The 10,274-nt window shown below is 46.8% G+C and overlaps 1 protein-coding gene across 1 annotated transcript in view; it reads left to right on the top strand.

Annotated features, from left to right (window-relative positions):
• The first annotated feature begins 2,205 nt into the window (after window positions 1-2,205).
• CD38 (CD38 molecule) overlaps window positions 2,206-10,274 on the top strand; it is a 43,312-nt gene continuing 35,243 nt past the window's right edge. Inside the window, exon 1 of the mRNA XM_028087490.2 lies at window positions 2,206-2,889. Within this exon, the coding sequence (XP_027943291.1) occupies window positions 2,642-2,889 (248 nt within the window). The 5' untranslated portion in view covers window positions 2,206-2,641. The remainder of the gene's footprint in view (window positions 2,890-10,274) is intronic.

The following is a 10,274-nucleotide window of genomic DNA, read 5'->3' as shown; positions in this document are numbered from 1 at the left end:
TGTTATGTCAGCCCTGGCAAATCCAGCAAACCCCAACACCCTCAATCCCACGCTCTGCCCACTTTTGCCCTTTCTACTAGGCAGCAGGGAGTAGCCATCCAAAAGAGCACCCCCTCATTGACTGGCCTTTCTTTAAATTCCTGACCACTTCATGATACCCTGAGAACCTCTCTGGTTTCCCTACTCTGTCTACTCTGCTGGTCTCCTGCAATTCTACCAGCCCTCACCCACTCTCAGTAGGTGGATGACCTCATTCCACTGAGAAGCAGTCAAAAGAGGATGCCCCCACGTCACTGTCAGCCAACCCAATAACCTAACCCCAAAAGCCAGGGTCTCCGTCTTCCTTCTGTGAGGTAGCAGAGCTTCCACACACACGCCCCTGTGCCTCCTCAGTTCCACTCACCTACACGTGAGCTTCTTGCAAATTTTAAGCTTTTTCCAGCAATTTCCCCCTCTTCTGCATTATCAGCTGTTGCCCGTCTCTTGGGCTATCCACTCATCCTCGGAGAAAGGAGAGACTACACGGTGTCCTCTTGCTGCGTCCTCATTTCGCTACTCTTTTGACAGAAAACTCTTCAAAACGAGTCATCTCGCTTACTGATACCACATTCTCTTCACGCACACTCTCGTGAACCTGCACTTATCGGGCTTTGTCCTCCACGTTCCTCTGAAACTGTTCTTGTCAAGAGCACCAGTAACTCCCTGTCTGGTCTCAGCCTCTTGTCTCAGGGGTCAGTCTTGCCAGCTCCCTCTGCTGAGACTCTTCTCATCTTGCTGACCTCTGCTACAGGCACACCCCCCCCCCCCCGGGGTGAGTCTCTGAAACTGCTGTTCCTGCACACGCTCTCTATGTGATCTTATTGATCCACTTGGCTTTAAAAACTATCTGCATGATAGAGCCTCCCATATTTATGTTTCCAGCACTGACCCCTTGAATTCCAGATATTTATACCCAAGTAGCTACTTGATGTCTCCTCCTGGGGGTCTAATAGGCATCTTAACCTTACCTCCAAAAGTAAATTTTTGTTCGGTGCCTTTTCCCCCCAACCAAATCTCCTTCAGCCCGCGTTTTCCCATCACTATAATTGGCAATGCTGCCCTTCCTTTGGTCAGTTACTCAGACCAAAATTCTTGGAGTCCTGTTTGACCCCTCTTTCTTACAAACCCCATCCAACTCATCAGTAAATCCTGTTGCTTCTACTTTCAAAGTGTATCCAGAATCCAACTGCTTGTTTTCTTTGCCACTTTTGTTACTACTTCCCTAGTCAAAGTCATCATAACTGGCCTCCGACTTTCCCTCCTTACTTTCCTACAGTTTATTCTCAACACAGAAGCCAGATTGAGCCTTTCAAATGTCATGCCTGATCAAGTCACCCAGTGACCTTGAATAGGTTAAAAATAAAATTCCCTGTCCAAAAAGTCCTTATCCTGTCTCACGGGGCTATTAGTGATCTGGCCCTCTGCTACCCTATGAACCTTCCTGTTCTGCCTCCCTTAACCCTGCATTCCAGCTCCAATGGCGTCCTTGCTGCTCCCGGAACAGGCCAAGGGCCTTTCTTTCTTTCTCCTCAGAGGTGTTTTTTTTGTTTGTTTGTTTGTTTGTTTGTTTTGCCTCAGCCATGATTTCTGTTATTCCTTCCATCTGGAAAACTTTTGCCCCAGGAAGTCCTGTGGCTTGATTTTTCACTATCCTTAGGTCTCTGCTGAATGTCACAGATCGTCCTAGTGTTAAGGAACTTTGAGAGGGGGCAGGAGTTGTCTGAGACTAGCCACTCGATTATTTATTGAACCACCACTTAGAGTACTTGCTGCATGCCAGACACTTTTCCAAGCACATCCCCATGGATTCTAGAATTACATCCCTAGCCTCACAGAGCAGGTAGTAATAGCTAACATTTGTTGAGCACTTAGCATGTGCCAGGCAGGCATTGTGCTAAACACATTGCAAATATGACCTGTCTTAAACCTCATCATACCCCATGAAGTAGGTACTGCTATGATCCCTGCTTTACATCAGAAGCACAGAGAGGTCAAGTAACTTGCCCCATACCACTCCAGTAGTGGGTAGTGGAGCTGGATTTGAACCCAGGCTTAACTACTGATGTCACGGGAGTTAAGGAGTAAAGGGTGAGGCTTGAGTGCAGCTTTTGAAGGGGGTGGAGCAGGCATTTGTTGAGGCTAAGAAGTAGAGGTAAAGATCTCCCGCGCAGTTGACCTTGCTTGTAGGCAGGTGCAGAGGCAGGCAGTCAGCCTCCACACTTTCCAGGATCAGGTTCCGCTAAAGTGTAAAGGGCAAGACTGATAAAGGGAGCGGGAGGAGAAGTATAAAGTGATAGTGTCTGTTTTTCGGACACCTGCAGAGAAAGCTTAAGGCCGGCGCTTTTCCCTGGAAAGGCAAAGTCTGGTCTTTGTCTGCTCAGGAGGCTGGAGTGAGCGGCTGTAGTAATAGAGGTCTTCCAAGTTCTTTAAGTCTTTATTGGTCTGGCTGGCCAGGAACTTTGGAGGAGGGGGTGGGTGGGAAAGGAAGTCGATAAAAGGGAGGTGCAGTTTCAGAACCGGCCTAGCTCTCTCCTCTCTTGCTGACCGGCCTCTGGCGGGTCTTTCCTCCAACTTCGCCCTGCAGACCCCTCAGGGGACCCCAATGGCCAACCACAGATTCAGTTCCGTGTCCGAGGAAGAACCCTGCTGCAACATTTCCAAGAAAACCCTGATCTGTCTCTGCGTCTTTTTTGGTCTCCTGATCGCGGTGATCATCGCTGTGCCGGTCGGGATCCTGATGTGGCGCCCTCCGCCCAAGCAGTGGAAGGGGGAGGGCACCACTGCCCATTTGTACGAGATCCTCCTGGGACGGTGCTACACCTACACTCAAATCGTGCGACCTGAGCTGGGGTGAGTCGGCGTCCGTGGCGCGCAGCTGGACACGGCTGGGCACCGCGCGCGAAACAAAGCCTCTTCTATTCCGGGTCAGCAGAGAGCCCGCTGGCCAGGGCTGAGTAGGGAGTGCTGGCCTTGCGATTCCGTGCCACTCGCCAGAGCGCTTGGCCTTGGCACCGAGGGTGCGGACGGGGAGTGCGGGCTCGCTGGCCCAGCGGGCTCAGCGGCCGAAGCCCCCGCTGAGATGCCCGCCTTCTGCGCAAGGTGCTCGGAGCCGGGCGGGTCCCGCGCTGCAGCCCGGCTCGGAGCTCGCTGCCCGGCTGCCTGCGCGAAGGTAACTGGTAGGTGTGTGTGGGGGGGGGGCGGGTGGGGATCGCTGGCGTTTTCTACCTTGCATGGGATTTCTGTTCGCTGGCCCCAAAGTGCCCGGGCAGTTACAGCTGACACCAGGTTAAGTGGCTTGCGGAGCCTGCAAGGGGTTGGGGGAGCATCAGAAGGGCCAGACCACTAAAGTGAGGTTTTTTTCATGAATATAAAACAGTACTTCCTGCCCGCCCAGAGATAACAGGGGACCGGAGAACTCAAAACGATAACCAAAACCAAAACCAAAACAATAACTTTTTTTTTTTTTTAAAGATTTTATTTACTTATTTGACAGAGAGAGACACAGCGAGAGAGGGAACACAAGCACGGGGATTGGGAGAGGGAGAAGACTACTCCCCGCTGAGCAGGGAGGCCGATGCGGGGCTCAATGGCTCGATGCTGGGCTCAATCCCAGGACCCTGGGATCCTGACCTGAGCCAAAGGCAGACGCTTAACGACTGAGCCACCCAGACGCCCCAAAACAATAACAACCTTTAAAACTGAGATAAAATTTACACTGTAAGGGGCGTCAGCTCGATGGATCTGTACAGACCCTGAAAAGACCACCCACATCAGTCTGTGGAAACTTTCCGGCCCGTTCCTTGTGCCTCCTGCCAGCTAGTTCCTAATCTCCCCCAAAGGGAACCGCTCGCTTTCTTGACTTCCATTCCCAGGGTTTGGTTTCACCCAGAAAACTCATTTTTGAATTTGTTCATGGAGGGGAACCAGCCAGAAGTAAAAAGCTATTCCCTCAGGCTGCCCAAGGCGAGCACTGGGAGCCACGGTTTCTGCTGTAAATTTGAGATTTTGCGATTAATTCCGTTTGCAGAATCATCCTCAGAAACTCGCGGAGCTGAGTGGTAAAATCCTCATCCCAACGCCCACCCCTCCCGCCTCCCAGCGCTCTCTCAGCCCACGATCCTAACGCAGATACCGGTGGTCTCGCTTGCACATTTTTCAAGGCCAAAGATTGCCAGGATCCCTTAAGTGCTTTGTTTCCAAGTAATTAAATAGTTAATGGAGAAACCAGCAGTTGACGCGTTCCTTCAGGTTACACTTCAAGTATCAATAAAATCAAGCGTATCCGATCTGACACAGTAATGATATAGCGGTCTTTTTTTTTAATATATACTTTTTTATTATGTTATGTTAATCCCCATACATTTCATCATTAGTTTTTGATGTAGTGTTCCATGATTCATGGTTTGTGTACAACACCCAGTGCTCCATGCAATACGTGCCCTCTTTAATACCCATCACCAGGCTAACCCATCCCCCCACCCCCCTCCCCTCTAGAACCCTCAGTTTTTCAGAGTCCATCGTCTCTCATGGTTCATCTCCCCCCTCCGATTTCCCCCACTTCATTCTTCCCCTCCTGCTATCTTCTTCTTTTTCTTTTTTCTTAACATATGTTGCATTATTTGTTTCACAAGTACAGATCTGTGATTCAACAGTCTTGCACAATTCACAGCACTCACCATAGCACATACCCTCCCCAACGTCTATCACCCAGCCACCCGATCCCTCCCACCCCCCACCACTCCAGCAACCCTCAGTTTGTTTCCTGAGATTAAGAATTCCTCATATCAGTGAGGTCATATGATACAGGTCTTTCTCTGATTGACTTATTTCACTCAGCATAACACTCTCCAGTTCCATCCACATCATTGCAAATGGCAAGATCTCATTCCTTTTGATGGCTGCATAATATCCCATTGTATATATATATATATATATACCACATCTTCTTTATCCATTCATCTGTCGATGGACATCTTGTAATAGCGGTCTTTTAATTTTCATTTTAGCGTAACAGTTTTAAAGTTTTTGTTGTTGCTCAATCATCTTTGGTGAATTCACACTATTGGTTAGATCATCACCGCTGAATAGCAAGCAAGATGCATCACAGGAGTCACGTGACTTTCTAATATTTGTCAGGGCAGTTGCTCAGTATTAAACACACACACTCACACAAATATATGTAGATATAGGTATAGAACTCCAACACATACACATACACATACATATATATGTATATGTGTAATGTTCAAAAATAACAAAAGAGGATATCTGTTGTTAATATTTTTTCAACATCCTTCCAGATATCTCACAATATGCGTGCGTGTGCACACACACACACACACACTATACATATATATATATGTTGGTAATTAATATGGTCCTACGTGCCAAGCACTTAAGAAATATCAAATCATTGAGTCCTTCAACAACTATATGAGTCACTTACTACCACCATCCCCACTTTACATATGAACAAACTGAAGGAGAGAGTGTGAGTAAATTCCCCATATTTTGGCTCCAGAAACTGAACTCAGCCACTACACTGTGCCTATGCTGCTTATATGTGTTCTATAAGTAAAGTGTCCATAAAATATACTGACCATGCGTGGGACTTTTTGAAAAGAAAGGGGACGCTCTTAATAATTATATGGAGTCAATAGACTTTTACTAGAACATGTGGTCACTTTATCCTTGGGTGGTTTAAAAGCATAAACACAGGAGCCGCGCTGCCTGGGTTTAAATTTTGGCTCTGTCACAGTGTAATTTTGGGCAAATTACTAACTTTCTCTGTGCTGCAGTGCTCTTAGCTGTAAAATGGAATGATTGGGGGCGCCTGGGTGGCTCAGTTGGTTAAGCGTCTGCCTTCGGCTCAGGTCATGGTCCCAGGGTCCTGGGATCGAGCACCGCATTGGGTTCCCTGCTCAGCGGAGAGCCTGCTTCTCCCTCTCCCACTCCCCCTGCTTGTGTTCCCTCTCTCACTATGTCTCTCTCTGTCAAATGAATAAATGAAATCTTAAAAAAAAAAATGGAATGATGGTACCCACCACATGTGGGAATTCTGAGGAGCAGGAGGAATAATCTTGATGTGTACTGAGTGCTCATAATGCTACTGTTTTTGGAATTTCAGTATCCCAGACATCTTACGACAATAATAAATTTAATAAAATTTAGATCAAGGCCAACATCAAAATGGATACCTAGTATTACATTTATTTAAATCACAATCCAGCAAATCAGTCCTCTGATGATAGAATATGTCATTTCTAATTTTTTTTTTTTTATTAAACACCCGGCCTTGGAGATCTTTCAGTGTTAGTACACGCAGATTTACCAGATTCTTTTTAACAGCTCATGGTATCCCACAGGGTAGAGGTAACTATTTGGACAGAAAATTAGATTTTCAGTCCTGTTCATTCATTCAACAGACACTTGCTGAGCGTCTACTATGTTCTCGGCAGCGATCTACTACTGATAACACAGGAGTGGATGTCAAACTTCCCACTCTCACGAAACTTTCATCCCGGTTGGGAGTCACATGCTTCAATGAATGTCCTTGTACATATATTTTTGTGCACTTACAGGAGTGTTTTTGTAGGATAGTTGTCTGGTGGTGGAATTGCTGGATCAAAGGGAGGATCGTGCATATTTTAAATTTTGATAAGAATTTCTAAATGCCCTCCAAAATAATAGTACCATTTTAGGCTCCCATTACCATCTATCACAGGACGTGCTTTCCATTGCTCAACAGTATCAACTTTTTTTTTTTTTAAGGATTTTATTTATTCATTTGAGACACAGAGATACAGAGAGAGAGAAGAGAAAGCATGAGCAGGGGGAGAGGCAGAGGGAGAGGGAGAAGCAGGCTCCTTGCTGAGCCAGGAGCCCGACGTGGGGCTCGATCCCAGGACCCTGGGATCATGACCTGAGCCGAAGGCAGACGCTTAACCATCTGAGCCACCCAGGCGCCCCAACTTTTTTTTTTTTTACTTATGAGAAAAATAGCACCTAATTGTTTTCTGATTATCAGAGGGTCTTAGCATGCTGTAAATATTTACTGGTCATTTATATTTTTATCTGCGAATTTTCTGTTCAGATCCTTGCTAATTTCCACTGAGTTGCTTATTTATTTCTTTTTAGGGGCGTTCTTTATATATTGTAGATCCTATATATGGTATTTTCTTCCTCTCTGTTCATTGTCCTTGGAACCCTTGTAATTTCTGTTGACCCCCCACTCCCGAGACTTTAACTTCAAGGTTATGACTCTTTGATCAATAATCTCTTTCTTTCTATGTTGTTGCAACAAACACCTTTGTTGTTGCAACAAAACATGGCATGCTGATGTTGTCTCTTTTAGTCATACCGTCTTAGCATTAGAAATCTTTTCCATGGGGCACCTGGGTGGCTCAGTTGGTTAAGCCTCCCACTGTTGATTTCCTCTCAGGTCATGATCTCAAGGGCCTAGGATGAGCCTCTCGAGTCAGACTCCGCGCTCAGCAGGGAGTCTGCTTGAGTTTCTCTCTCTCCCTCTGCCCCCCTCCCTGCACCTGCTGCCCCCCACCCCCTGTGCACGTGTGCTCGTGCTCTCTCTCTCTCTTAAATAAATAAACAAAAATCTTAAAAAAAAAGAAAAATATTTTCCCTGATGAGTTCTGACATCATTCCTGTGATCCTCTTCTCACATCCCTCCCTTGCTGGGGTCTCCTGCTTTGGCTTTTTGTATTGGGCCAAAGCATCCAGTTATGTCAATTATTCAACCTTGTAGCTTCTCAGTATTTCTTTGTAGATCTTAGGACTTTGTGTTCTTCATATGTTCCTTTTCCTTCGTTCTCCTTTTCCAAAATCTCTTACCCCCATAGAAGTTACTTTTTGCCAGTCTTTGAGTATGGGTAGGCAGGCATTGAAACTTGTCCCTGCTTATCAAGCTGGGACTTTCTGAAGTTCAGCCAGGAACATTAAATGCAGAGCATCCCCAAACAGATGACACCTGGTTCTGCTGTCTCAAGATCACATCCAGGAGCTGCATTCTGTCCTGAGATGGCCCTGGGCTCATGGGACCTGAGAGACATGTGGCCAAGACTCACCAGAGTGTTAGCAGATGGTTAGTGCTATGGATACTGTGGGAGAGTCACCTGTCTGGGCAATAGTCAGGAACCAGGGAATGTGGGCAGGTGGAGCAGAGTCTGCAGGAGGGAATGGAGAGCCACCACACCCAGAGTCAGATGGGCTCTAGAAAGGCACCCAGAGGTATATTTCAGTTCCAGGAAGCTTCTCGCCTTGGGGAAAACCAGCCCTCTCCATAAATTTTGGCCATCAGTGTTAGCTGCTGGCTGTTTAGGGATAGGAGCGGGCATTCCTTTGACAGCTGTCTTCACCTGCACCATACAAGCTGGGGTTCCCAAAGGGTGAGACTGTTTTATTCACCCCTGCACCCTCTGTCATCCAGCACATTGCTCATCACATTATAGTCCCTTAGTAGATGCTTGCTACGTTGAACTCAGTCAAGTCCACATCATGTTGGTGGAAACATAAACATACACAGTGAGAGACTTAATAGAGAACATTCTTCATCCGTTTTGCTCTGCTTGCTGTTGATCACAGACAGCTAGATCATCTGCACTGGGACTTGTTTCTGATTCCTTTTTCTTCATTTCTCAATTTGCTTTTGCTTCTCCTTCCTCTTCAAAATTTCTAGCAAGATTTCTTAGGGGCCAGTTCTTCATTTTTACTTCCCCAGGCCTCCCATTTCAATGACTTTAGCATTTTATTCACTTCTACTCAGTAAAATTCATGAGTTCAAAATGTACAAGATAGCAAATTCCTACAAACACATAGTAAAGACTTGTTGTGTGCCTGGCGCTAGGGTTACTGGGGGCTGGGGGAGGGGTTGCTTCAGAGAGGACGAAAACACCAGTCCTGCTGTCCAGGGTCCTACGGGGAGGTCTGGGAGGACGGTGCTGGAGACAGCGCTGCAGGGCAGCGTGATCTGTAACAGCACACAGCTGTGTCCAATGGGCGAGACGGGCCCCACGGAGGGCGGAGTGGTTTCTGTTCTCTAAGCCCTTTGCTAGATTCTGTAGGAGGGTGTAAGGGGTACTCAGGTACCTATCAAATAAGAAAATATGTGAATTGCTGTGAGTGAAGTTCCTGCACCATGCCACAGAGATTCAGAAACGAGCACCACCCCTCTGATGGAGCAGAGTCAGGAAGGACTCCATGAGAAAAGTAGCATATGAGGTCTTCCTTTGATGAGAGAATTTCAGGAAAGGGCATTCTGAACAGTATGTGTTAACCTGTTGAATGAATCTGGGAGACAGATAAGATGCTACTTCTGAGGGAAGATGGACCAATGGTTAGATCAAAACTCTTTAAAGGGTATGGGACCTTGGCAGGACCCCACTGGTGAGAGGATGTGGACCTCATGTTGGCCCACCCACAACCTGAAACTTCTCAGTGTGCGAGAGAGTATGAGCATGACCGTATTTGCATAGGACAGAATTGTAGCATGTTTTCCCTCTGGGTGATGGAATGACCACCTGCTCAACATCTGTATTCCCAGTGAGACCCTGAACCTCATTAGAGCAGAGTCAAGTTGATGGCCTCACGTTCATCTATGTGTCCTCAATGCTTAGTACTATGATTATCAGGCTTTAACCCCATCTTTCATGCTGGGACTCTAAGGCAGAGCAGTGGCCAGAGTCTTAGATGCACCTGACTGAATACGGAGGGTGAAATAGGGAAAGCAAAACTGGTTTCCCAGGTGTGGGACCTGGGTGCAGCTGTGATTGCAAATGGGGAAATCAGACCACAGAGCTGAGTTATCTTTAGAAGGAAGGGTGGAATACACATGCAAGTAAATGGGGTTTGAGGTAGAATCTTCTGGAAGGAGAGGCTACTTGAGAGCCCTGGGAGCACCTCAGATGGCTGAGTGGGGGAAAGCAGAGATACGAGAAGGAAAAGGAGAGACGCTACTTCTGTGTTTTGCTTCAGAAATTCCTAGAAAGGTCAGGAGTGCCCACTGCTAATGTCACGCCCATGCTTCTTGTTCTGCTGTCATTATTAAGAGCTGAGGGAAGTGATGGTGTTCCACCTGGAGAAAACATTTGTTCTTTATTACAATGAATACTCATGACTTCTCGGCTTCCCCTTTTCCTCTTTGGAGAGAAAGCCCTTGGAAAGCGGTTGCCAAAAGTCCGTCTAGAAATTCTGAAGAGAAAAAGGTTGGGAATCAATGTTTA

The sequence above is a fragment of the Eumetopias jubatus genome, unplaced genomic scaffold (genome assembly GCF_037043125.1).
Source record: "Eumetopias jubatus isolate StellerSeaLion01/CBP00866 unplaced genomic scaffold, mEumJub1_p1.0 scaffold_2, whole genome shotgun sequence".
In the NCBI taxonomy this organism is placed as follows: Eukaryota; Metazoa; Chordata; class Mammalia; order Carnivora; family Otariidae; genus Eumetopias; species Eumetopias jubatus.
This window is presented reverse-complemented; position numbering and strand designations above follow the sequence as displayed.